The sequence below is a fragment of the Balaenoptera physalus genome (genome assembly GCF_965194825.1).
Source record: "Balaenoptera physalus genome assembly, chromosome: 3".
Lineage (NCBI taxonomy): Eukaryota > Metazoa > Chordata > Mammalia > Artiodactyla > Balaenopteridae > Balaenoptera > Balaenoptera physalus.
In genome coordinates, this window is record NC_138890.1 from 13496576 (window position 1) to 13523666 (window position 27091).

Below are 27091 nucleotides of genomic sequence, written 5' to 3' on the forward strand. Positions count from 1 at the left end.
GAAGGCTTTCCTGACGTCATCAACACGCGCCGGAAGCACAGCTCACACGGGTGCTTACACGGGGCTGGCTGCGAGGATGGCTGGTTTCGCGGAGCTTGGGCTGTCATCCTGGCTCGTGGAACAATGTCGACAGCTGGGTTTGAAGCAGCCCACGCCCGTGCAGCTCGGCTGCATTCCCGCCATCCTGGAAGGTGAGTGTGGCTAGGCCTCTTCTCCAGGAGGCGTCCCCGCTCCTGTCGCCTCACTTTGCCTTCTCACAGCTTTTGCCCACGCCGGCCCCGTGAGGCGAAGGGCAGTCTTGGGCCTTACGGGCGATCCTGGGTTCCGGAGGCAGACTAGGCAGTGTTGGCGTTTAGGGTGTACGGCTGACTCGCCGTGTGTCCGCACCCAAGTGATGTAATCTCTGAAACTTTTATAGCCTCAGAGCACTGGGAGGGTTTGATGAATAACTAATAGATAGTACTGGGAGAATTCGGTAGAGCTTGGATTACTATCTCTATTTTAGAAATGGAAACTGAGGTTGTCAAGATTACTGGTAAATCCACGGCTCTGGTCCCTAGACTGCTCTTCTCCCCACTCCTCTGGTCCAACCCAGTTTTGCCATTAAAGAGACGCCTTCAGGAAGCCTAGGATGTGACAAATTGAGGCATTAAATAAACAAGGATGAAGGAGTCAGTAGGGAGCATAGGATGCAGATTGTGGGGAGGGCATTCTGGGTTTCCCAAGCCCTGATACCCCGGAAGGAGTCAAAACGAGGTCGTGGTTAGTGGCAGGCATCTCAGGTCAGATGGATGTGGGTTCCATTCCAGCCTGATACTGTCTGTGTATCCTGGGCAAATCTTTGAGACTCTGTTTCCCCTTCTGTTAAATGGGGATGATAATGGCCTCGCCCTTCTAAAATGTGTCAGTTGCTCTAAATGGAAAGTTGTCAGAATTCCTGGAACGGAAAGGGCACAGGCCAGTACTGAGCACACAGTAATTGCTCATTAAATGTTAGCTGCTGTAAACTGTGCCCGATACAACACCTGTCTACACCTGTGACACTGCTTTGCCCTCTGCCCAGGTCGGGACTGCCTGGGCTGTGCCAAGACAGGCAGTGGCAAGACGGCAGCATTTGTCCTGCCCATCTTGCAGAAGCTGTCTGAGGATCCCTATGGCATCTTCTGCCTCGTCCTGACACCCACCAGGTGAGCCCCCCAAAGGCCTCGTGGTGAGTTAACCAGCTGTGTTCTCTTGGGCAAGCACCTTTACCTCTCTGAGCGCACTTTCCATGTGTGCAAGATGGGGACAGAAATTATGCCCACCTCTTAGAAGTGCTGAAGAATTAACAAGACAGTGAGTGAAAAGTTCTGAACACAGGGCTTGACTCAGGGCAAGCAGGAAGGCCAGGAAGTAGGGACACAGGCAGAGAAAAGGCCTGGGCGGAGCTGGGGCTGGGGGCAGAGAGGAGAGGACTTGGACACTGACCAGCCCTGGGGGAGGGGGGACTGACACTTGGGTCTCAGGCTTTGATGACTGTGGTGTTGAGGCCATTGCTGAGGACGTGGGAAGAAGAAAGGCCAGTGTGGGTGGGACTGGCAGGGGACAAGCCATGGGATGTTTAGGGACCCAGCCTAGTGAGAGGGCAGGGGCCACAAGGGGCCTCCAACACTCAGTATCAGAACCTTTGTCCAAAGGGGACTGGGAGCCTCGGAGGGTGTGTGAACAGGAGAGGTCCAGGCAGGAGGCCGTAGGGTGGAGATGGGAATGAGAGGCAAGCACAAAACCGCTATCTGACCCAGGCTGTCCCCTTCATGCCCACAGGGAGCTGGCCTACCAGATCGCAGAGCAGTTCCGGGTCCTGGGGAAGCCTCTGGGCTTGAAAGACTGCATCATTGTCGGCGGCATGGGTATGGGGGGCCCAGGGAGGCTCTGGGCATGGACCCTCTGCAGCCTCAGACCATCCACCCAGCCCCACCTCTCACCCTCCACCCACAGACATGGTGGCCCAGGCCTTGGAGCTCTCCCGGAAACCACATGTGGTCATCGCCACACCAGGGCGCCTGGCTGACCACCTCCGCAGCTCCAATACCTTCAGCATAAAGAAGATTCGCTTCCTGGTAACTCAGCCTGGGGCCCTGATACATCCATGTGGGAAATTTGTGTCCCACAGGCCATCCAGTACCACGTTGGGAATGGTGACAAGAACAGCTCGGGAACCAACAAAAGGGGGCCTGTATTAGTAAAGATAGTTGGGGGCTGGGCCTCTCTGAGGAGGTGACATTGGAGCTGAGATGGGTGAGGGAGCAGGCCTCCAAGACCTAGAGGGAGAGTGCTATAGGGCCCAGGTCTAAGACCAGGAAGGAGGCACATGGGGAAGGTGGGTCGAGCCCAGGCATGTAGTCAGGACTCGGACAGAGCCCTCACCCCGGATCCCTACCCCCTGCTGCTGGCACTACAGGTGATGGATGAGGCGGACCGGCTGTTGGAGCAGGGCTGCACTGACTTCACTGTAGACCTGGAGACCATCCTGGCGGCTGTGCCGGCCCGCAGGCAGACGCTGCTCTTCAGTGCCACGCTGACCGACACGCTGAGGGAGCTGCAGGGCCTGGCCACCAACCAACCCTTCTTCTGGGAGGCTCAGGCCCCGTGAGTCCATAGCCACGTTCCTGGGGGAGCAGGGCAGGCGGGGGGCCAAGTGGGGGTCACACCCAACAGAGGTTATTGCCCATGGGCAGGGTGGGCTATTGGCCTCATTCAACAGAAGGGGAAACAGGCCCGCCTGTCCCCAGTGTGCGCACAGTAGAACAGCTGGACCAGCGCTACCTGCTAGTGCCTGAGAAGGTCAAGGATGCCTACCTGGTCCACCTGATCCAGAACTTCCAGGACGAGCACGAGGACTGGTCCATCATCATCTTCACCAACACATGCAAGTGAGCGTGGGCAGGCCTGCCTCTCCCATCCCCCAGGTGCCCCTCCCACAACCCTTCACGGAGGCCCGAGAGGTGGCCCAAGTTTGGAGGTATGGGGCACACAGCCGGTCCCGGCACTCTGGGGCCTCTGCTCAGGCTGGCAGTTTCGGAGGATGCACTCAAGGGGGCTCAGAGAGGTCAAGCAGTTTGCCAACGTCACCCCTCCTGAAGGCAGAGCCAGGATTTGGGGTTCCTCAGACCTGCCTTTAACCGGAAGGGCTGAGGGCCTCAGGCTCTCCCCAGGAGACCCCTGCAGCAGCTGAGAAGGCCCTGGAGCAGCCTATTCGCTGTGGTCTCTGGATGTCAATGAGGCCCAGCACATCAGCACCAACACCTGGGGCTGTCCTCTCTGCAGACCCAGGGATTTCAAAATCCTTTGAGGCGTTTAGGGAGAGCATCAAGGAGCTGTAGGGTAGCCTAGCCTGAGCCAGCATAGAAGGGCAGTCCACAGCATGTGGAGGAGACCTCCTGACTGCTGCCCGCCAAGAATTTCTTGGCCACCAGAAGAGAAAAGTCTGGATGTAGGGCCCACTCTTGTTGGCTTAGGCCAGGGGAGGGGTCAGTGGGCAGGACACTGCACCCCGGCTTCTCCTTCCCCAGCTGTGCAGGGCCACCTACTTGGGGTCTCGGCGGGTGGGAGGGCCAGGAGCGCCTTTCCAGGACCCTAGCGCTAGACGGGCTGAGAGCACATCCTTCCTGCCAGGACCTGCCAGATTCTGTGCATGATGCTGCGCAAATTCAACTTCCCCACCGTGGCTCTGCATTCCATGATGAAACAGGTGAGGCGCTGAGTGGCCCCACAGATCCCCTCACCCGCCAGCCTTGCTCTGGGGACTTCTCCCAGCCTCAGGGCTTTTGCCCAGGCCCTTTCCTCTGCCTGGAACACTCTTCCTGCCACCTGTCTGCCCCAGTCTGGCCTCCTCAAGCTCATCTCCCTCACTGGACTGTGAGCCACTTGAGGGCGGAGACTGTCCTGGCCTCTGCCCTGTCCCCAGGCCTCACACAGTAAGCGCGCAAACGTTTGTTGAGATGCTACCTCACACCCCCCCCCCACCCCCAATTCTCTCCCCAATCCGGCACAGAAAGAACGCTTTGCCGCCCTGGCCAAGTTCAAGTCCAGCATCTACCGGATCCTGATCGCGACAGATGTGGCCTCCCGGTGAGCAGCTCCAGGGTACTCCCTTCCCCATGACGCCCCCCACAAAAGGGCCAGAGGGAGAGACTGGCTTCAGGCATGGGTCAGGCAGCCTCAGCTTCACTGCTGAGCGACCGTGGGTGAGTCCCAACCTCAGTTTCCCCACATGGACAGAGGTGCTGACTGACCTCTCTCTCCAGGGGCCTGGACATTCCCACGGTGCAGGTGGTCATCAACCACAACACCCCCGGGCTCCCGAAGATCTACATCCACCGAGTCGGCCGGACAGCCCGTGCAGGTGAGCAGACAGGGCAGGGCAGCCTTTGGGCACCCGCCCCTCCTGCCTGCCCACACCATGAGGAGTCAGAGTCACAAGCTGGTGGGACACGGGAGGGCTACAGGCCACAGGTGAAAGATACTAGAGGCAGCACTCGCAAGTTGGGGGACTCGCCCTTTCAAAACCATAGGTGGGGATGCTCTGTCTTCTCACCCCCGGCAGCACTAACAGCGACACGTGCTGTTCCCTGGGGACACGGCACACACTGGCCCCATCCCCGCCACTCCCTGTTGCCTCACCCCAGGCCCCTTTACCCGTCAGGGCTGCCAATCCATGCCCAGCAGCAAATAGGTGTACGAGTCCTGGTGGGTATGACGCTGCCCTGTGGGATTTGGCGTCCAAGTTCAACCCCTCGCTGTGACTCTGGCTAGGAGCCAAGGAGGCATCCTTGTGTCTGCTCCCCGGCCCCACCCCGGAGGGGCACGGAGTCCAGGAGATTTTCTCACACCTGGAGTGGGCAGAGATATGGTTTCTGGGGCCAGACTGGGCCTGGCCCTTCTCTCCTGCCCTGTGGCCTCAGGAAGGTCACATCAGCTCTCTGGGCCCCCACTGCCTCATGCAACAATGGGTAGTAAGAAGGTGACACCTGTTTGGGGCTGCTCCGAGGGTCATGGGCCTGGTCAGCTGCCAGTGCTGTTCCAGCACTAGTCACTGTCACAGAAACGGCGAATGGAGAAAGTGGTGTGCAGAGATCTGAGCTGAAGCCTGTCTGGGCTTATTGCTGACAGAACTTGGCCTGGGCTCCCTGGCGGCCACACTGAAATGGGAAATCAGCCACATCACCTGTATAAGGCCAAGCTGGCAGGACAGCCGCCTCTCCCTGGAGTCCTGCAGCTCCCCTGGGACAGACCTGCCTACTACGCAGAGGTCAGGCAGGGGGTTGAGCCGTGACGCCCTGAGCTTCGTTCATTTCCACTCACTCACTCACCCACCGAGCTCCTGTACTGTTCCCCTTGATTGAGAGGAGCCCTGAGCCGCCTGCTGGTCAGGACCTGCTTCTACTGGCCCTTTGTCCTGGCCTCCAGCTCACAGCCTGGGTGTGTCCCCACAGGGCGGCAGGGACAGGCCATCACGCTGGTGACGCAGTATGACATTCACCTGGTACACGCCATCGAGGAGCAGATCAGTGAGTGGAGGGGCAGAGGAGGGGAGGGGAGGGGAGGCAGGTGCTTCTGGGTGAGATGCCGCTCAGCCCTATCAGACACCCGCTAGCCTGCTCACATGGGCAGGCTTAAACTGCGCTTTCCTTCTTATGCAACCCTCAAAGAAGTTTCTTTGCCCAGTTGTTGAAACAGAAGCTCTGCAATGGCCTTCGGCAGCTGAAAGCCACATCTAGTGGGAAGGGACTTTGGTTTCTCAGACCAGAGTGTGTGGGTGGTCCCTGCGGATGAGTCAGAAGCCCCAGGGCTGGGGCCTGGGCATGTTTGAAAAACCCCCTTGGGTAGTTTAATGTGTAGCCAAGACCGAGAACCTCTGGGGCACCTCCAGTCACTGCAAAGACTGTCCTAAGATTCAGAAATGTCTTGACTTTAAAGAACACTGTTTCCAGGGGGAAAAAAAAAAATCCCTAGTCAAATTCATAGTATTGCTAACAACAAAAAAAAGAGCAGTCTATACCTTCCTTGGGTCTGAAATCTTAGATCTTGCCCACCTGATCCTTATCTGCTATGGCCCTGGATGGCCTTGCATGCCCTACTACAAAGGGAACTCGCTACATGGTTGAAATCCCTCTCCGTGTCGTGCCTGCCCCCCTGTGACCCTGCTGTCCCCACAGAGAAGAAGCTGGAGGAGTTCTCGGTGGAGGAATCTGAGGTGCTACAGATCCTCACACAGGTCAACGTGGTGCGGAGGGAGTGTGAGATTGTGAGTGTTGGGGAAGGGGCTGGTCCTCGGGGCCCAGGGTGCTTCTTGCAAGATGGTGACCCCCAAAACGGCCTCTCCCTCCCCCCCCAGAAACTGGAGGCAACCAACTTTGATGAAAAGAAAGAGATTAATAAGCGGAAGCAGATGATCCTGGAGGGGAAGGTGAGGGCTGAGCCGGTGGTGGAGTGGGCGTGGGGCACAAGCTTCCCTGTGGATGATCAGCTTAGCCACCTTCCGGTCCTCCCCATGCCAGGATCCCGACCTGGAGGCCAAGCGCAAGGCCGAGCTGGCCAAAATCAAGCAGAAGAACCGGCGCTTCAAGGAGAAAGTGGAGCAGGCACTGCAGCGGCAGAAGGCCAGCGGGGCTGGCCGCAGGGGGTGTCCATCCAGGGCCCAGCCTGAGGCCTGCTTGTCCCCAGCACCCGCTCAGGGCCCAGCCTGAGTTCCACACGGCCCCCGTCTGCCCAGCCTGGGATGCCTCCATCCAGCTGAAGGTTGGAGGGTCCTCCCCTCAGGATAATCCCTCCTCCCAGTCTGCCCAGTCCCCCTCAGCGGAGCCCACGGACACCCACGTGCAGTGCACAGCCCTCCACCCCACCCTGCAGCCCCTGGTGGCCCCTCCTCAGAACCTTGGCCAAGAGGTAGGCTGCAGAGGAGGAAAGAACGCTATGAGGTTGGGCCCAAGTCCACGTACAGTGACCCCAGCCCAGGGTCACCCTGGGGGTGCTGTGGGGCCCCAGAGCGAAGGTGTGTCGCTTGCAGGAGATGCTCAATAAATGAGTCTTTTGACTTCCTCAGTCTGACTCGGGGAGCAGGGGCAGAGGGAGGAGGGTATGACTGCCTGTACTTCTCAAGTCTCCCAGAACACCACTTACCACCCCCCACCCCCCAGGTCTCCTTTCCTGTCAGGCCAGGCCCAAAGCTTTGAAGTGCAGTGCTGACCATTCCAGCCGAGTGACCTTGGGTTGGTGAAGCCCCTTATATGGGCCTTGGTTTCTTCATCTGGAAAATGGGCATAGCAACTGCTCTACTCTGCAAATGCAGCCGTTTTGGTGAGATCCCTCCCATGCCCAGTGAACACAGCCATGTGCTAGGACCTTCCCCTCCTGCCCACCTGCTTGCATTTGGGGTTTGTGGCCAGAGCAAAGTGGTGGGGGGAGTCCTTAACCAGGGTTCACCTTAGTCCAAACTGGTCCAGACAACATGGGCAGAGCCCAGGAAGATGGGGCAGCAGAGCCATGTGGCCTGGGCCCCAAGTAGGTGGCCTGGTTAGGCCTGCCTGACCCTGAGGCTTTCTGAGCCTCCCTCATCTCTGAGTGGCTTACCAAACCCTACACAGACTGAGGGCAGAGGGTCCAGTGACGGCGACTAGGTACCTAGGTGCTCACACACCACACACACAGCCACGCTTAGAAATGTAATTTGGGCACCAGCACGTGCCCTGGGGAGTCTAGAAATTCTACATGATGAAGAGCTCAAAAACAGCCCATGAGCTGTGAACAGCCAGGGCCGGCTGGAGTACTGTGGACAGGCCCTCCCCAGGCTGAGTTGGGGCCCCACTCCCTGCCAGGGGGAATGGCCCACTGTGCCGCCTGCGGCCTGGCCCGTGCCCCAGGCGGGAATCGTTCATGTAAAACTAGCTCCCGCAGGCCCCTGCTCCCACGTAGACCCAGAGGCCGGACTCAGGGCGTGCCCTCGGCCAGGCGAGCCAGGCCCTCCCGCAGCTCGCTCAGCTCAAACAGCCTGACGTCCAGCAGCTGCGCGGCCCGGCCCACCTCGGCCCGTGCCCGCTCCCGCTCCACCCGTGCCTCCTCCAGGCTGCGCTCCGTTGCCCGCAGCTGGTGCTCCAACTCCGCGTTTCGGGTCTCCAGTTCCTGCAGGGAGAGGGCAAGCAGGGTTGGGGGCCCCAGTAAGTCTCAAGGGTCCAGCATCTGAATGCTATCCCCACAGCCTCCACTCTGGGCCAAGCCCTCTCTGTCTCCTGGCCTCCTCCCTGCCACCTCTACCCAAGACACTCCCTGGTCCCCTGGCTGATTGGAACATCATTGAAATGACCACATTCCTCTTCTGCTCAAGACCCTCGTCACCCATCATGCTGGGAATGAAATCCATACCCCTCCTCGCTCATTCCAACCCAGGCTTGCTGGCTTCCTTGTGGTTCCTTGAACATACTTTCTCCCCACCTCAGGGCCTTTACATGTGCTGTGCACTCTGCCCAGGAAACAACAGGGAGCATTCCCCCAACTTCTCTCTCTTTGGGGGCACCAGCTCCTTTAACTTCTCCCTTCTGCTGGACTCACAGGACATGCTTGAAGCTTTCTCAGATAAAGTCTTCAGTGAGGGCCAGGCCAGCCCACACCTGGGTACAAATGCAAGCTCCTGACCTCAGGCTGGGAATGTGTGAGGATTTGATGGGGTCAAGAATGAAGATTCAACAGAGACTCAAAAACTGCTTGTTGAATGAATGGAAGGAGATGAAATATTGTACTAATAACCATCTTTTATAAACCACCCACTGTGATTCAGTCCTTCCATGCACCTGGTCATCCAAATCCTTCACAACCTTAGATGTCTTCCTGACTCCATTTATAGGTGAAGAAACTGAAGGCCAGGGAGGCACATAGCTGCCCAGAACCCACTAGGTAGGGAAGATGCCAGGTCTGTCCTGTGTCAGAGGCTGGCTGCCATGGCTGGTCACCCCACCCCGCCTCACAGCAACCACACACACCTGCACCTTCTGCTGCGTCTCCTCACGCTCGGCGGTCTCTGGGGCCTCACGGGGACCACCAGTCTGGCTCTTCAGCGTCTGGATCTCCTAATGGAGAAGTTCCCAGAATCTGTTCTGAGAGTCCTGGCTCCCCCATGGGAGATCAGGGAAGGCAGGGCCCGAGAAAACACAAATGCATACAGACACGCTCACACACCTGGTCCTTAGTTTGCACTAGTGCCTCCAGCTGCTCCAGCGACTGGCCCGGTCCCTCCTTCTCACTGACTGCGGGTGGCTCGGCGGTGGCAGCCTGGGCCTCCAGCTCAGCCACCTGTGCAGACAGGAAGGTCAGCCCCTGATACCCCAGCCTGTACTCTCCTGGTCCCTGGGGAATATGCCTGACCAGCCAAGCCCATGACTGGGCACTAACCCCTTCTGGTTGGGGCTGCCACCCCGCCTCCGGCAGGTAGGTCTTTTGGGTCTGACAACCCTCTGAGGCTATTATTTCAGACCCATACTACAGAACAAGAAACTAAGGCTCAGGGAAGTGATTTGCCGAGATCACACAGCCAGCCGGGGAACCCAGGACAGATAGGAGGCAGGGGCTTCACAGTGGTCCGGGCCACTTGGGGTCTCTGGGAGGGAGGGGCTTCCTCACCCGCTGTCGCAGCCTCTCGGCCTCCGCGCGCTGGGCCTCCAGCTGCTGCCTCCACTGGGCGGCGGCCGCGTTGGCCTCTCGCAGGGCGCTCGCCAACTTGTTGTTACTGTCCTGCAGCGCGAAGAACTCGGCCTCCCACTGCACCTCGCCCACCGAGCTGCGGGGACGCTGGAGTCGGCAAAGGGCAGGGCGGGGCCTCACTGGGCCTGAGGCAGGGTGAGGGAGGTGCTGGGCTGGGGGCGGGGTTATGGGCGGGGTCAAGATACCCCGGGACTAGAGGGTGGGGACTTCCCGGGGAGGCGGAGTCTTGCCGGGGGTGGGGTCAAAGTAGGCACTTTGGTGTCAGTTCAGTGAGACACAGTCGGAAGGCCAAGCAGGATCAGCCCAGGGGATGTGGACAGAACAAAGTGGGTGGGGAGGCACCCGTGGGTTTAGAATTAGCCGCGGGAGATGTGGACAGGCCGGGGTTAGCCCCGAGGAATGGATGAGGCAGGAGCGGGGTCGGCTCTGGAAGGGTCATAATCTGGGTGTCTCCTCTCCTACCACAGGCCTTGCGTCCAGTGTCAGATCCCGCCGCTTGAACAAGTCCCTACAGTTTCTGAGAACTTCCTCTCCCCTCTTCCCCCGCCCTTCGTCCTGCCACGCCCCTGTGCCCCGCCCTACCCCCCTCACCCCTCGGACAGCATCTTTCTGAGCCGCTCGCGCTCAGCGGGGCCGGGAGCGTCCGCGCTCTGGCTGCGGAATAGCTTCTCGTCGCCGGGGCCGTTGGAGCTGACGAGGGGGCTCGGGGGCACCTAAGAGCATGGGCAGAAGTGAGGGCACAGTAAGGGCTGATGCTACTTGGGTCGTGACTGAGGGCAGGAGGTCCTTCCCAGCTCTGGGATCTGATTGCTCCTTTCCCCTCCTCACCCACCACCCATGGCTCCCGATGGCCCCTTTCTGGGCCCTGCCCCCCATCTTGCCTGCTGGGCTCTCAACAACCCCCAGGAGCAAACCTGATGCAGGCTAGCCTAAACCCCGGGAGATACTCATAATCTGCAAAGTGGGGAGCAATCCAAAACTTCCATGCTGTTCCCTCATAGCAATGACCTTCCCTGGGGCCAAATTTCAACATCCATTTAAAATTCCTACAGGAAACCCACTCCATCAGGCTAAATTCATTATGAATCCACCTGCTGCCTGCATCAACCTACTTTTACATCTCCTTAATCCCTGTGCCCAGCCCTGGGCCTGGCACACAGTATGTGGTCAATAAATGATGCTGAGGGACTTCCCTGGTGGTCCAGCGGGTGGGACTCCATGCTCCCAATGCAGCGGGCCCGGGTTTGATCCCTGGTCAGGGAATAGATCCTGCATGCATGCCACAACTAAGAGTCTGCGTGCCGCAACTAAGAAGCCCACATGCCGCAACGAAGATCCCACGAGCCGCAGCTAAGACTCGGTGCAGCCAAAATAAATAAATAAAATAAATAATATTTTTTAAAAAATGATACTGAATAAGTTAGTGGGGGAAAACACCCAGGGACAGTTTTTTACTCTGCCCCTCTACTTAGCCATTTCAACTTCCACATTTCAACTCTGCCCTGTGAGCTGGTTTTCTGGCCTTCCTTGATCTAACATTTGGACAGCCTATGACACGCTCCCATGGCACCCACAGCCCTCTTCCATGGTCCTTGCCATGGATCTAGTTTTACATCATCTGTGAGCGTTTGGTCCTGGGAACCGGCACAGCACCTAGACTCCCCAATATCAGTTGATCTCCTGGCATGCATGCGACAGGGAGTGCTGACCTGGTGGGCAGTGAGCCCCAGGGCTGGACTGGTGAGCTCTCCCCCATCCTGAGATTTCTCCCGTGCCAGCCTCGCTGCTTCCTTCACTTCCTGGAACTTCTCAGCAAACTGAGGAATGGGGGGCAGGAACAGACAGTCAACAAACTCCCAGCCCCCTCCCCCTGGGTTCCCACCACATTAGCTCCACCCAGTGTCAGCTCTGTCGCTTTGGAAGGAACTTTAGAACTGAGTGCATCCCCTCCTCTCATGAACTGGAAGAGTGGGAAGAAGGCTTGGAAAACGATGCCCAGTGAGCAGAGTGGGTATCAGGATGGGGGGTGGTGGGATGTTCATGGAGGTGTATCACATTGAGCCACCTTGAGAAAGGGACCCCCTTTCCCTCTCAATCAGGCTTATTTCAGCAAGGAGAGCCTCAGGTGGGTGCTAATCTGTCTTTCATTTCCAGCTAGGGTAGCATACACTTTTTTTTTTTTTCATTTTAAAATAAATTTCCTTAGCTTGAAAGTAATTTTTTAAAGAAACATATTTACAGACATACAGCCACTTGATTTGTGCAAAGGAGACAGTGCAATTCATTGGGAGTTGGTGGGGGGGTAGATGGTTTTTTCAAAAAATGGCCCAAGAGCAACTGAATACTCATGTGGGAAAAAAATACTCCTCCTTTAAACCTCCGGTAGAAATTAATTCAAAGATCTAAATTTGAAAGGAAAACTAATGCTTCTAGAAGAAAAGCGAAGAAAAGCATCATGAACTCAACAGGATTCAGAGAGCACGAACCATACAGGGAAACAATGGATAAGACAATACTGAACTCTAGAAACAGCAGAGGGTGGAGGGAGGCAATAAAGAAGGTAATGCCACGGGTGCGGGGAAGCACCCAGCCCATCCTAGGCACCCAGAGAGGGGCAGGGTGTGTCCGAAATCAGAGCAGGTGGCCAACAGAGCTGGGATGTGAACCAGGGAAGTGGGAAGGAGCTACTGGCTTGTCCAATTCTGTAGGCCCATTCTGCAGCTGGGAAGATGGAGGCCCAGCATCTGTGCAGGGTCCCACAGTGCACCCCCAAGAGAAGACCCAGCCCCAGCCTCATTCCTCCCACCATGTATCCCTGCAGGCCCACCTGAGTCAGATGCTGCTCAGAAGCAAAGCCAAGGCCATAGACGGTGTTGGCGCGACTGTCTGCCCACTGCCCGAACTTCTGGGAGGTTTTGGTAAATGTCATGTTGGGGGTGACAGTGCTGTTGATGATGGCCTGGGGAAGGTGGTGGGGAGAAAAGTTCCCGGGTGATGGGACTGGTAATAATGAATGTGAAACCCCCAGGGGTATAGCTTTGTATCAACACCTCAGAGGTCCTTGGTCTGAGCCATTTCAGGAGGAAGATTGAGACCCAGAAAGACTCAGGGTACTCCCCCGGCCCCCAAGGCACACAGCAAGGAAGTGACTGAACCAGGCTTGTCCCTGGGATCCTTGGCACCTGCCACCCCACCCAAGCCCCACCAGGACCTTGGCACCCCCAAGGCTGATGATTCGGTAGACATTGCGGGTGGCATCGTAAAAGTAGGAGACAGTGAGTGCGTGTTTGCCCGCGGGGATCCAGTTCCGCTTGGTGGCCGGGTCGATCTGGAACACATGCGCCCGTGTGCTGAAGATGGGCTGCTCCCTGCATGGGGAGAGGGTGTTCAGCAGGGGCCAGGCACCGGCCCCCCAGGGGACTCAAGGCCAAGCTTTGGTAGAAGCAGGGGCTCACCTGGCTGTGGACATTGGTCAGGCTTGTCTGGGTGGGCTCCAAGGGACAGCCAGGGGGATGGTAGGAACTGCTGGCTTGGCCTCTGGGGGGACAGGAGGTTTGTGAGTGTCTCCGCAGACAAGGTTGAGGGAGGCCAAGCATGTCCAGCCCCAGGACCCACTTCCAAGTACACCATTCATAGAACTTCAATCCAAAAGTGAGGGAACCACTCAGCAAAAAGACCCCAACTCTCTCCATTGGGAGGAAGCTCTTGCAACACCCTGGGCAGGAGACGGCCTCTGATAGGAGCCAGGTGGCATCTAACAGCCCAGCATAAACCTCACATCTTCCTGGTTACTGGACCCCCAGTGAAGTCTTCTCAATCTCTGGGCTGGGTGGAGGAGGCCAAGGTGGCCAACTCCTGTTCAGTACTTCCTGACACTTTCGTCCATCACTCCTCAAAGCAGGGCCTCCATCAAAAAGTGGGGCATTGACAGGTGCCTACTGGGAGACCAGTCCCCCACTGGACCCACAAAGAGACCCCTCAGCTTCCACTGTAGGGCAGAGGCACACCTTGGAGTCAAAGTCCAAATCCCCCAGGGAGCCTCCAGCCTAGTTAAAAAGACAAGATGTGGCTGAACAGGTCTACCGTGGTGCCCACCCATCACCACTCAATCCCAGTACCATGGGACTGGGCGGGATCCAGGTCCACGAGGGACCTGGGGGAGGGGGGAGGCAAACTAAGGGAAGGGAGGCCCGGACTCGGTAGCCTCCGTGGTCAGAGGGGGGAATGGCGCCCCACTCTGTCCTGGGCAGCTGCTGTCCCGGTCTGAAACCGGAGCCCCTGGGTGGGGGAGGGGCAGAGACTTTGACCGGGGTTGGGGGTGGGTCCTGGGTCGAGCCAGGGTTCCGGGGCGCAGGGGTCCTAGAAACTCAGGCCCCTCCTGGCCGGACGTTCCTGCAGCGGACGTTCCTGCAACGACTTGCGGCATTGGGAAAAGTTACTCACCAACTAGTCATGCGCCTCGGACGCTGCCGACCGCGGGGCTCCAAAGGGGAGCCCGACTCCGCCCGGTGTCCGGGATCCACAATCGCGTGCGGGGGCGAAGCCCCACCCCAGGAGCCCCAGTCCAGGGGATCTGATATTCAGTCAGGATCGAGTTCCCAGGGTCAGGACCAGGGTGCCCTATGCGCGCCCCAACTTCGGGAAGTGCCGCCCCCGACCCTGGAACTTCCAGGATCCCTGCGACGCCCCCCCCACTCCGGGTCCAGAACTTCGGGGACACGTTATCTACCTCCTGCAACCGCAGGTCCAGAGCTTAGGGTATCCTGCGCGCTGTCCCTGACTCCTGAACTTCGGGGAACCCCCTGCCACCCTTCCATCCCCGGGTCCTGAGTTTCGGGGTTCCCTCGCGTCGCCCCTCCACCCCAGGTCCGAAACGTCGGAGACATCTTCACAGCCTCCTCCAATGACGGGTCCGGAACTTCGGGAACCGCTCGCACTGTCCCCTCCCCGACCCCGACTCCGGAACTTCGGGGTCCCCGCGCCCTCTCAAGCCCTGGAACTTCGGGGCTCCCCCAGCTGCCCCCAGCCTCCGTATCCGGAACTTCGGGACCCCCAGCGCCCTCTCCCCGGCCCTGGAACTTCGGGGCCCCCCGCGCCCCCAGCGCTGGCTCAGCTGGCCGGGCTCACCCTGCCGGCTCGGCGCCCCGCAAGTGTCCGGGCGCTAAGCGGGTGCGGCCCCGCGGCGCCGACTCCCCGCAGACGGGCGCCCCGCTCGCTCGCTGGCTCCGGGGCCCGCGCCCTCCGCGCCGCCCTCCGCACCGCCCGCGCCTTTGTCTGCGCCGCCGCCGCCGCCGCCCGCGCCGTCTCCGGTCCCATCGCGGCGAGTCCCGACGCGGCCGCCGCCCGCCCCGCCTCCCCGGGCCGCCGAGGCCGCCCCGCAGCGCCTTCTGCCGGCCGAAGGTGGAGGGAGAGGGAGAAGGAGGGGCGCGAGCAGGGAGGAAGGGGGGAGGATTGGGGACGAGAGGTTAAGAAGGGTGCGGAAGGGGACAGGGAATGGGGTGGAGACAGAGACCCAGACCTAGAGACAGAGAGATGGAGGAGAGAGGCAGAGACACAGGAGACAGACAGACAGACAGACAGACCTAGGTGGACAGAGGAGAATGTGGCCTCATCCTCTCTTCAACGGGGGCCCTGACCCTCGGGGCCTCTGCTGCTTTTGCCCGTGATGGGGAATCAGGTTCCTCTTCACCCGATGGGAGTCCAGGGGCAGGGCACATCTGCTGCCTTGGTGGGCCCAGGCGCCTGCACACAGTAGCTCTCAGTGGCTGTATCCAGAAAATGAAAGAGACCTCAGCAGAGAGGGGGCTGGAAGATGAGAGAGAGGCAAACAGTAGGCACTTTATGGGGCTTGATCCCAGGTCCCCTGCTCAGAATCCTTCCTGCCTGCTCTCCCACCTCACCCTGATCCCCAGGTTGGGTCTTCTGTCAACCTCGGGGCTTCTGTGTCCCCTAAAACAACTGTAACAATGCCGATGAGGCTGGATTAGGATTATCGTTGCTGTGTTATAGGGTCCCCAAATCCAGGTGGAGGGAATGTCAGTGTCCACTTGCCACCAAATGGGTGAATTGCCTGGAGGTCCACAGGCCCAGGTTTGCCACCTCTGGTCAGAGGGAGTCCACCCCTTCCTACACTTGCTGGGAGAGGGTCCTTTTAGAGCCGAGCCAGGATCTCCTGGTCTGAGCCTGCCTGTGGAGCCCACTTTTCAGTCCTGTATCTGCCCTTTCTCTGGAGACACACAGTCTCAGAGTGCCATCGGGTTCATGGACAGAGGCACCGGGGCTCCTCAGAACCAAGCCCTGCACTTCCCTGAAGCTCTGACTCACATGCCAGGTTTTTGCTTTTCCTCTCCTCTACGTCCTTTCCCTGTTCTTGTCTGTCTGTTTCCGCCAACAAGAATCGCACATCTGAGCTGGTAGCTTCCTTCAAATTACCTTTAGGTGAATCCCAGATCATGTCATTTCCGGAGACTTACTCCCAGGCCAAGATCTGAGTTTTCCTCCCTCCAGGCCTTTGCCCAAGCTGTTTCTTCTACCTAGAATGCCCTTCCCAAAGGCATATATTCTGTTTCGTCCTTCCAGGCTCAGCTCCACTGCCTCCTTGCCTCCTGGAAGTTTCCCTAACTATCCTGGGTTTGGAAGGGATATCACCTGCCCCTGTTCCACCACCCCATCCCTTTCTGTGGGATCCCTGATCTATTTATTTGTTCGATTGTGGCCAGAGCTGGCCCATCCTGGAGCCCCAGCCTCACTCAGCATGAGAGGTACTATCACTCCAGCTAGGAAAACAGAGCTGCAGACTCAGTTTCCCCAGTTGCCTTTAACTTCACACGGCATCTGCATAAGCAAAGGATTTGGCTTCACTCTCAGGCCTGAAGCCACAAAACGCTTGAACACTGTAGGGAACAAAGAAAATACCGTCTGTTCTGTGCAAAGAATGACTTTTCCTTATTACCGAAAAAAAAAAAAGAAAATTTAAAAATTAAAAAAAAAAAAAAAGTAACTGGAAAGGTGCCGGCAGAGCCAAGGCTTCTGGAAGCTGCTCGGTGTGTGCTGAGTGCTGGCTGGCTGTAGAGCTGGGGCCTTGTGGTTGTTCTGTGGGGGCGGCTGGGCGAGGAGCCTGGGCAGACTTTACCCCTTATGAGGGCAGGAGGCAACAGCATGAGGGAGAATGGGGTCCCCTCTCAGGTCTCCAGGAAGGACAAGGATGCGGCTGGCCTTGAGCAGCCCTGACCTGACGTTGTCTTAATCAAGTTCAAACTGAGGGAGTGATTTTGTCAGTGTAGACCTCAGTTTTCTTGCCTGGAGAATGGGCTGATGCTTACAGGGCTGTGGGTGGGGGGAGGAGGCAGGAAGGATCCAGGCAACACCAGCAGCTTCTCACTGTCCCCTGGATATAGATGGGTAGGGGGCTGCCCTGAGCTGCCACTACCATCCCAGCCTGAGCCCTCTTCTGCCTGGTTCTTGGGCCTCTCTTACTGGGAATGTCCTTGAGGGGCGAACAGAGGCCACCAACCCAAGGTGGCTGACTAGTAACAACAGCTTTCTCTTGGGGCTGAGGAAGGACATGAGGGAATGAGCTTCCTGTCACAGGAGGAACCAAGCAGGAAATAGAACAGCTTGTTCGGCTCTAGGGCAGCCGCATTTACAGAGTGGCTCTTAGAGGTCAGGATCTGGCCTCTGCCTAGTTAAATCTGACCCAACCTTTGGGCTGAAGTTATATCGTTTCTCCTCCCTGGAGGGTTCCTGTCCCACCAGAGCAGGGGAGGTCTGTCACACTTCCCCAAAGCCACATGCCCAACCTCATGGCATGAGTCACAGTGGCCACTTAGATCTGTTTATGTCATGATTTGGTTACTGTCTACTTCTTCCATGGCTCTGTCTCTAGAGCAAGGCCTGACTTGCAGCAGGAACTCTGTAAATGTTTCCAGAAGGAAGGGGTCCCAAGGCCCCGCCTTGGTCCTTGGTGGCCTCCAGAGTCACATGAGCCAGGGAGTGAATCCCGGCCCCGCCTCCTACCAGCAGGGTGACCTTAAAGAAGTCACTTTCCTTCCCTGCACTTTAGTTTCCCCATCTATAAAATGTGCATAAGAATGGTGCTCACTTCTGAGGTTTCCTGTAAGGTTCCAACATGTCCTGGCGCGAAGAGGGCATGACCCTAGGAATTTAATAAATGCTTGCTGTTATAAACATTATAGTTATTCTTGGCATGTGGTTTCGACCCTGAGCCAAGTTCTTAAGATTTTCTCTCTTAGGGTTTGAAGGGTCCCAACCAGGCGTGAGCTCTTGAGAACAGAAATGGGTCCAACCTGGCATGATATCCTCTAAATCTTTAGCTCTGGGCCCTGTATGTGCCTCTCTAACCATTCTCCTTCTCCTACTCCCTATTGCCCCAGGCTGGCTAGTTGGGCCAGCCACTAGACCTTATCCTCCTGGCAAACTCCTATTCATTCCTCAAACCCCCACCGCCCATGCCCTCTTCTCTAAGAAGCCCTCTTTCCTCTTCTGCTGAACCTTTCCCAACATCCTCCCTCCTTGTAGCCCAACCCTGTCCCCAGGGGGTGTCTGTGTCCAGCGCTGATTCCCCCAGCCTGAGGGTATCTCAAGGGCTGGGCTGAGGCCTCTCTTGGGCTTGGCATCTCCCAGCATGGGGTGGACGCATAGGGGTCATGGCAGAGGAGAGTTTGATGATTCAATACTGGTGATTTTTCTTCACTAGAAAGTGACTCCACCTAAAATTCAGATCCAATTCAATTTCTGCCCAAGGCCAAGGTTAATTAAGTAAACAAACAGCCCTCAGGAAGTAATGGAACCAGACCCCTTCAGGCCCAGACATGAAGGGGCTGGTGCAGGGGGTCTGGCACTGGGCTATGGACTCAACCTCTCAGGACCAGGGCAGGTTGGGGGTTGAGGGAAGCGGCCCTTGAGCCCCCTCCAAACTCCAAACCTGGATCCGTGGTTCAGTTCCCACAGACCTAATTACACTCATTTGCCACATGTACTAATTACCTCTGCGCGGTACCAGGTGGCTGGGCGGGGCTGCCCCACTTTTGGGAGGTAGGTCAGGGCCTGATTATTTTTGGCTGTGTTGTCCTTGAAGGCTCCACCATCTACTCATGTGAAGGGCAGAAAGTGGGGCAGAAAAATCACGGCCACATCAGGAGGGACAGTGGGAGACTTGAGAGTCAAGTTGGCCCAGGAGCTCCCTGAGCAGTGGGTTTGGGCCTAAGGACTGAGAGTCTCTGGCACTCACCTCGGGTGGCAAAACCTGGAGAGGCTGAGAATCATTCATCTCCATGGTGGACTGGTCTGGAGGCCTGTTTTGAACGTGACACCATCTGTGGGAGAGGGCGTGGATTGGGGGGTAGTAAGTCAGGCCTGGGTGTAAGTCCTGACTCACACCAACTTGATGTGTGTCCCTGGACACATGATCCCCTCTCTCTGCACCTTTGCTGAGGGATCAGATGGGGATAATAAGTCACAAAGAGTGCTCTGGGCAGAGGCACAGCATGTGCAAAGGCCCCAAGGTGGGGATGGGCTAGGTGTGTTGGAGGAACAGCAGGGAGGCCAGGGTGGTCAGAACAGAGTGAGTGGGAGGAGACTAAGGGGATGCTGAGGGCTAAGGGAGCCAGGTGGGAGCTCGTGGATGGCAGTGAGGTATTGAGGGTACTGGGGAGCCATGGGAGAGTTTGGAGCCAGAGAGGGAGGGATGTGATCAGATTTACACTGCAGGCTTCAGACAAGGTTTCAACTCTTTTTTTTTGGCGGGGAGGCAGCGGTGCTGTGCGGTTTGCGGGATCTTAGTTTCCTAAGCAGGGATTGAACCCAGGCCCTCAACATTGAGAGCGGGGCGTCCTAACCACTGGACCGCCATGGAATTCTCCAGGGTTTCAGCTCTTAGGAGAGAACGAGGTATCTATACACTGCGCAGAATAGGGGCAGACCCTGACTTTCTCTGAGCCTCAGTTTCCCAATCCCAGACAGAGTCCAGAGGCTTTGGCAGCCCCAGGACACTCAGGACCCTCAGCCAGGGAATCTCCCCTTCCCCCAAACTCCCAAATTCTGGCCAAGCAGCCTACATGGCCTCCCCTTCCCCTGCCCTCTCCTCCTACTCTCCTTCTGTGGCCTTGAAGGAACAGCTGTGGGAACAGAGAGCAGGAGGCCTCGGGGAAGTCTGCATGGAGGGGCTCCGGGGGCAGTGTTCCTGCTTTGTGACAGCCCACGTGGGGCCGCTGGGTGCCGAATGTTCTTGCAGGAACCGGGTGACTCAGATGCTGCACCCTCCTCCCTCAGTCTGCCAGGGGAGGTTGTTGCTGGTCCCCAGGCACAGGCTAGAGTCCGGATTCACTCCTCTGGCCAGCCCCTAAACCAGCATCCCCACCCCCGGGACCCCTTAACTGGTGGCATTGCTCACTTTCCTACTCCAGCACCTTCTATGGCTCTCTTGTTAGGTTTCAGAGGGAGAATCAAGAGCCTCATTTCCATCAGCCAAGCTGCTGAACCCCATTTCTGAACCTATGCATTCGGCCTCATTTCTGAGCCTTTGCACTTAACCCCACCTATGGCCTGGAATGCCAGCTCCAACACTTCCTCTTCCAGGAAGCCTTCCCAGACTCCCCCTACTACCCCAACTCTGACCCTACATGATGAGGGGGTATCTCTGTCTGGCTCTGCCACCACCCCAGACTGGGAGTCCCTCAGAGTCCTGACTTGGGCAAAGGCCTCTCAGGGGCGCCAACGTCGTGCAGCGTGGGAGGGCACAAAGAAGGAGGGAGATGCCTGCTATGGCAGCCCATGGCAGGACCCCACAGGCTGCCTCCTTGATCTGACCTCTGACTTCATTTTTATAGAAGAGGAAACTGAGGCTCAGGGGAATTAGGCCACTTCCCCAAATTAAAAAATGGCCGAGTGGAAAAGCTTGGCCTCGAACCTGGATCTGACAGGCCAGGCCCTGCTCCGTGCAGCCTTTGGAGCCTTATTTACCCATTGGAGGGGGTGGGGGGGCATTCACTTCCCTGCAGGTAGATTTGATACAATCTGGGCTCAGACTCAAATGTTCCAACGACCCATCTCCATGGATGCACGGGGGGGGCCTCTGTTTCCTCCTCTTTTTTTTTTTTTTGTCACACCGCGCGGCTTGTGGGATCTTCGTTCTGCAACCAGGGATTGAACCCAGGCCCTCAACAGTGAGAGCACGGAGTCCTAACCACTGGACTGCCAGGGAATCCCCTGTTTCCTCCTCTTTAAGATGGGGCTCTTCATTTGTTAACTCATGTTTATTGAGTACCTACTACATGCCAGCATTGTGGGAGGCTCTGCCCTCAGGGCGCTCACAGCTATCTGGTGGACAGAATGGATGACAGAGGACAGAGTAGGCTGGCTTCTGACAGCATTATACGAAGGAAAGAAAACCAAGCAGAGCAACAGGCAAAGACAGGTGGTTGGCAAAGGCTGCTCTGAGGAGGTGGTGATTCAGGGGAACAGCATGTGCAAAGGCCCTGAGGTGGGAACACACTCAGCCCCTTGGAGCAGCATCGAGGAGGCAGGTGTGGCTGGAGCAGGGTGAGTGGGGGGCACAGTTGGGGGCCGTGTGGGCAGAGAGCTTCATAGACTGGGTCAGAAGGGGCCTTCTGGGCCCCAGTGAAGAATGTGAACTGGGGAGCCATGGGAGGCTTTTGAGCAGGAGAGGGACAGGATTTGCTTTTACACGTTGAGATAAGATTCACCAGCACAGCACATGGCAAATGGACTGAGGAGGGTGATTCTAATACTTTCCTCTTCGTTTATCATGAAACAGAGGGTATCCTACTCTGTGCTTGATATACAAATGACATTGCTATTAGCGCTATCATTATATCTTTGGGGACGGTCACAGGCTCTAAGCGCGTATCCCTCCCAGGGCTTCCGGGAGAAAGCTTATCTCAGTAACCCTCTTTCTGCTTTGTCTGGCCTTCCTCTTTCTCTCTCTCAAAAACTCTTGATGCTGGCCCCTGGTCTTATCACTGAAATCCCAGGCCTCCAACAGGACGGAAACATCTGGTTTCCGGAACATGTGGATCCTGTAGCCCCAAGGGAGGTCACAGAGGAGCCTGCTTTGCCCTGGGCTGGATTGGAGGAGGGCCCACTAAGGGACAGAGAAAGGGTCACACATTGGACACCAACCGCATACACAGGGGAGACTACCTCCAGGCTGCAATCAGAGGCCTGGGTTCGGATCCTGCTCTGTGTTATTCTAGCCAGGAGGCCTGAGAGTAGCGGCCACACACTTCCAGAGAGGGGAATCATGGCTTGGCTTGGCTTGCATTCACCTGGCGCAGCATAAATGCTTCTTGATTGACGCAGTGGGAGCAGCGTAGTCTGCGTGATTTACAGGACCCAGCGTGAAAGGAAAATGCAGGGCCCCTTGTCAAAAAATTATTCAGATCTTTAAGACTGTGACATCAGAGCAGTAAACTTAGAAGCTGGTCCCAGTTGGGAGCTTTCGTGGACACCTTTTACAGCTGGAGAAACTGAGTCTGAGAGAGGGAAGGGGCATGCCCAAGAGCAGAGGGACACACGGGGACCCTCCCACCTCCCAAAATGTTGGCAAGTGTGATAAGTGTCGTGGGGACAACTAGGACTCAGCCTCCTCGTCACATCTTGGGGACCCCAGCAGGGGGATTGTGGAACTCTGGGTCCCCACTTCTCAAAATCCTTTAATTCTTTGTTATAACAAATCCCAAAGTGAGCACAGACCGGGGGAACTCAGAGTCTGGGGAAGGGCTGTCAGTCTCATCACATCTTGGGGTGTCTCGTCACACCTTGGGGCCCAGGCAGGATGTGTCTAGGGGCTGGGCTGAGGTGTCTCTGCTGTTCTGGGGGCACCTTCTAGGGAGAAGAAGAGCAGAGGCAAGAGGGAGGGAGGCTGAGGGGCCCCCACAGGGTCGGCCAGGTGGTCAGTGGTTCCGAGTGGCCTGCCCTGTCTTATTCACCCATCCACTCATCCACCCACCCACCCATTGTCCATCCATCCACCCATCCATTCATCCTCCCACCCAGCCACCCATCCATCAATCCACCCACCCACCATTCACCCACTTACCCATCCATCTACCTACCCTCCTAGAGATGCAGGCATCATCCATGATCCACCCCCAGCTCCTCCATCCATACATCCACCCAGCTAGTCTTCCACTTCTTTTGTTTTTTTTAAAAATAATTTTATTTATCTATTTTTGGCTGCGTTGGGTCTTCGTTGCTGCGCGCGGGCTTTCTCTAGTTGTGGGGAGTGGGGGCTACTCTTCATTGTGGTGCTCGGGCTTCTCATTGCGGTGGCTTCTCTTGTTGTGGAGCACGGGCTCTAGGTGCGCGGGCTTCAGTAGTTGTGGCTCGCGGGCTCTAGAGCACAGGCTCAGTAGTTGTGGCTCGCGGGCTCTAGAGCACAGGCTCAGTAGTTGTGGTACACGGGCTTAGTTGCTCCGTAGCATGTGGGATCTTCCCAGAATAGGGATCGAACCCCTGTTGCCTGCATTGGCAGGTGGATTCTTACCCACTGCGCCACCAGGGAAGTCCCTCCTCCACTTGTCAGCCTAGCACACTTCTACTCATCCAAGCCCCAACTCTGTGCCCCCTCCTCCATGCAGCCCTCCAGATTTTCCAGGAAGAGCACCTGGCTCAGGCCTGATGCCAGGGAGCAGAGAGCAAATGTATCTGATTTGGTGTCCCTAGGCCTGGGGCTGAGGCTTCTTGGGGAACCAGGAGCACCAGTGTGAGGTGTATACGAAGGAAAAGACCAGCTATTTCTGCCAGTGGCCCATTGAGAAATCAAACTCCATGTGGGGTGCAACTCTCCCCATCAATAATAAAGCCACCATCATATAAGCCTAATAAAATGGCTGCAGGGTAGGAAGGAATCCGGGCTTGGCCTGAGTCCATTCCAGGTAGCAGAAAGAGCTCTGGAGGCAGACAGCTTCCATTGACACTTACGTGTTATGTGACATTGAGCAGGTCAACTTACCTCTCTGAGTCTCAGTTCCCCCATCTGGAAATCTCTCCATCTCATCCTGCGGCTTGCAGGATCTTAGTTCCCCAACCAGGGATTGAACCCAGGCCACGGCAGCGAAAGTGCCAAGTCCTAACCACTGGACCACCAGGGAATTCCCTCTCCATCTCATCTTAATTGCACATTTTCTAGGAGCCCAGCCCAGCCCCAGACCCTAGGAACTGGGATGTATCAACTCCACTCTCAATGAAAGGTCAGGAGGAGCCACACTGGAGGAAAGGAGAGGCACCTGGGAATTTAAACAGCCATGATGACGGGCGGGGGAGGGTGTGAAACATACAAGTATGTGTTTTCTAATGGACTTAGCTTTATGTGTTTTCTCTTCTGATTGCCAAAGTAATATGCTCAGTGTAAAAACAGTTTCAGAAAACACAAACAAGCACGACATAAATAATTTAAATAGGTCCTTTGTTATAGCATTTAATTTCCTGGTTGAATTTTTATGATGCACCTATGATGTGCCAGGTGCTCACTGTTCAAGTTAAAAAACACTGGCAAAGGAGGGCTGGCACACACCAAGTGCTCAGTAAATATCTAGAGTGAATGAAAAAAAAATTTTAATTAATTAAATTATTTATTTATTTTTGGCTGCGTTGGGTCTTCGTTGCTGCGTGCAGGCTTTCTCCAGTTGTGGCGAAGGGGGCCTACCCTTCGTTGCAGTGCGCGGGCTTCTCTTGTTGTAGAGCATGGGTTCTAGGTGTGCAGGATTTGTGGCACATGGGCTCAGTAGTTGTGGCTTGTGGGCTCTAGAGAGCTGGCTCAGTAGTTGTGGCACATGGGCTTAGTTGCTCCGTGGCATGTGGGACCTTCCCGGACCAGGGCTCAAACCCGTGTCCCCTGCACTGGCAGGCGGATTCTTAACCACTGCGCCACCAGGGAAGTCCCTGAAATTTTAAAAATAAAATCAATGCCCAGAAACCACTGTTACTAACGTGATCGTCTATTTCACTCTAGTTTTTTTTTTCCTTTATTTATCTCAGCCACAATGGAATCACACGGTACACATGATTTGTCACTCAAGGCCCACTTTCCACACTGATCAGTACCATTCTATCCTCTTGTGTTGAAAGACTTCATCATTGTCCAGCTGGGGGCTCTTCCGTGATTTATTCAACTGATCCCCTATGGTTGGGCACCTAGGTTGCTTCCCTGAGGGATGCTTTTTGGAGATAGCCTTACAAGTGGAATCACACGTTTTCAGGGTTTCTTATGTACACTTAGGGCCACACCAGCTTCTATATTTCCATATGGGATACCCATATCTCACTCTGCTCCCAGCAGCAGTGGGTGAGTGTGTCCATTTCTTTGAACATCTGATATTTGCAAATAAATATTAGAGACATTTACTTCGCAAAATGTGGATTAAAATCAGAGGCCCCCAATGGGGCCCAAGGGGGCATGGGGAGTGACTGCTTAATAGGTATGGGGTTTCCTTTTGGGGGATGCTTTCATCAATGTTCTGGAACTAGATAGAGGTGATGGTTGCACAACATTGTGACTGTACTAAATGCCACAGGATTGTACATTTTACAATGGTTAATTTGACGTTACGTGAATTTTACATCAAAACCAACCAACCAACCAACAAAATAAAGGCCCCAACCTGGGGTTTCTGGCTTCCAGGAAGTCCCCAAAACTCTGCTCAAATGTCCTCCAGTAAGCCTCTCCTCACTACCACACCCAAGCCCCTGTGCCCCTTCCAGCACTTTCCATCAGTCCTGTTATTTGTCTTCACAGCTCTCATCACTCCCTGGCATTCATTCATTCATTCATTCACTCACTAGCTGTGCTGGTCACACAGTAGGTCCTCAGCAAAAAAACACTGATTTGTTAATCAGTGTTTATGAAACAAGTCACAACCCAATTATTGCTATACTGTCCAGCATAAAGGTCAGGCACAATATACAACAGAGAAATCCCAGCCAGGCAAGAAAAAGAAAAATCCACCCAGAAAGAGTCATTCCGGCTAAGGGGTGGGGGTAAGGACTCCAAGGGAGTGGGGATGGAGCACACAATTCTCAGCCCTTCCTGATTGTCTGTATTTTCCTCATTTCTATCTTTATGAAAAGCCAAAGGCCAAATGAATTGTGGGCATTTAATCACACAGAGTATGGGAGATGGGCAGAAATTTTTCCAGGAGTCGCTCCCCAAGGTTAAAGGGGAGGGAAAGAAGGTGTCCTTGGTGACAAGTTGGGGGCCCCAGCCCAAGGGAGGGACCTCTGGGTCTTGAGTGGCTGGGCAGCAGGGCTCAGCAGGGGACAGTGGCCAGAGAGAAAAGGGTCACCCTCTCCCATGGCTTGAGATGATACCCACGTGGTCCCCAAACACAAAACCCAAGCCCTGGGGCCCCTTGGTTATTTTTCCTGGTCCCTGGTCAGCATTTACATTCTCTGGACAGAGTTTTTTTAAAAAAAACCCAACATAAGCCCCTGGTGGGACTTGCATGGAGGTAGCAGAGGTGTCTCTCCATTGTGTGTCTCCCTACCAGCCAGGGGACAGCCAGACATGCTTCCCGGCTGGATGCTCTGAATTAACATCCCCACCCCCACCAGCAAAAAAAAAACCAGGAAGGAAGCAGGCTGAGGGGTGGGGCCCCATCTCCATCCCGCCCTTGCCAGCTGCAGGACGGTGTGTTCCCAGCCTCAGTTTGCCTGTGTGAAAAGTGGGGATGAGCGCAGGCTTCCAAGGGCAGCATGAGGAATCATCACATACGCACGACACTGAGTGCCAGGCGGCCTGCGTGCAGCAGGTGCTCAATGGATTCTGGTAGCGGTTATGGTTCCTGTAGGTATCAGAAGTCCTCCGTAATCCACCTCAGCTCTCTCTCCTGCCATTCCCTACAGTGCAGTGAAATCAGGCCAATTACTGGCCTCAGAACCCCTCCGGCTACTTCCCATCACCACACCTTTGCCCATGCAGTGCCCTCCACTTGGAATGCCTTTCCTCCTTCCCCCCTTGCAAAACCGTGCTCAGCCTTTGAGGACACTCAGCGCTTGCTCCTGAAACAGGCAGGATGTCCCTTGCTTTGAGGCCACTCAACACTTGTGAATTATCGCGATGGGCTTACAGAGTGGTTAAGACAGCTGAGGACCCTGAATTTAGGGTTCAAATCCTAGTGTGCTGTGACGCCTCCATTCCCTTGCCTGTGAAATGAGAGAGAGGAAAGCCCTTTGTTCCTGCCTCAGTGGGCCAACCAGAACTAAGAGAGGGGGGCCAGGCCAGGGTTCCAGGCCATGGAGCTGTCCCTCTGTGGCCAAGCAGCCCTAGGATGAGGTGGGCAAGTGGAACAGGAACCCGCAGCCTCTTCTCTGGCCTCGTCCT

At 56.2% G+C, this 27091-nt stretch overlaps 2 protein-coding genes across 6 annotated transcripts; one reads left to right on the plus strand and one right to left on the minus strand.

The window, feature by feature from the left end:
• The first annotated feature begins 24 nt into the window (after window positions 1-24).
• DDX49 (DEAD-box helicase 49) lies at window positions 25-7083 on the plus strand. Of its 2 annotated transcripts, none has more exons than XM_082455479.1 (13): window positions 25-191; window positions 1064-1187; window positions 1804-1889; window positions 1978-2099; window positions 2441-2628; window positions 2718-2912; window positions 3655-3730; window positions 4034-4110; window positions 4287-4384; window positions 5475-5549; window positions 6198-6286; window positions 6377-6448; window positions 6540-7083. In XM_082455479.1, exons 1-13 carry the CDS (start codon window positions 77-79, stop codon window positions 6726-6728), a joined length of 1506 nt encoding a protein of 501 aa, XP_082311605.1. In that variant the 5' UTR covers window positions 25-76; the 3' UTR covers window positions 6729-7083. The 2 variants fall into 2 exon arrangements, with proteins under 2 accessions (XP_082311605.1, XP_082311606.1); XM_082455480.1 differs by having other exon boundaries at window positions 29-191; window positions 2772-2912.
• A 607-nt stretch (window positions 7084-7690) lies between these two features.
• Window positions 7691-15055, minus strand: HOMER3 (homer scaffold protein 3). Of its 4 annotated transcripts, XM_082455485.1 has the most exons (12): window positions 14860-15054; window positions 14176-14305; window positions 13740-13778; window positions 13188-13269; window positions 12944-13100; window positions 12560-12691; window positions 11442-11549; window positions 10324-10445; window positions 9652-9808; window positions 9211-9324; window positions 9015-9101; window positions 7691-8160 (listed from the first exon to the last, which is right to left on the minus strand). In XM_082455485.1, the coding sequence occupies exons 4-12, from the start codon at window positions 13199-13201 to the stop codon at window positions 7969-7971; spliced, it is 1083 nt and encodes a 360-aa protein (XP_082311611.1). In that variant the 5' UTR covers window positions 13202-13269; window positions 13740-13778; window positions 14176-14305; window positions 14860-15054; the 3' UTR covers window positions 7691-7968. The 4 variants fall into 4 exon arrangements, with proteins under 4 accessions (XP_082311611.1, XP_082311610.1, XP_082311609.1 ...); XM_082455484.1 differs by lacking the exon at window positions 13740-13778; XM_082455483.1 differs by lacking the exons at window positions 13740-13778; window positions 14176-14305.
• Window positions 15056-27091: the final 12036 nt, after the last annotated feature.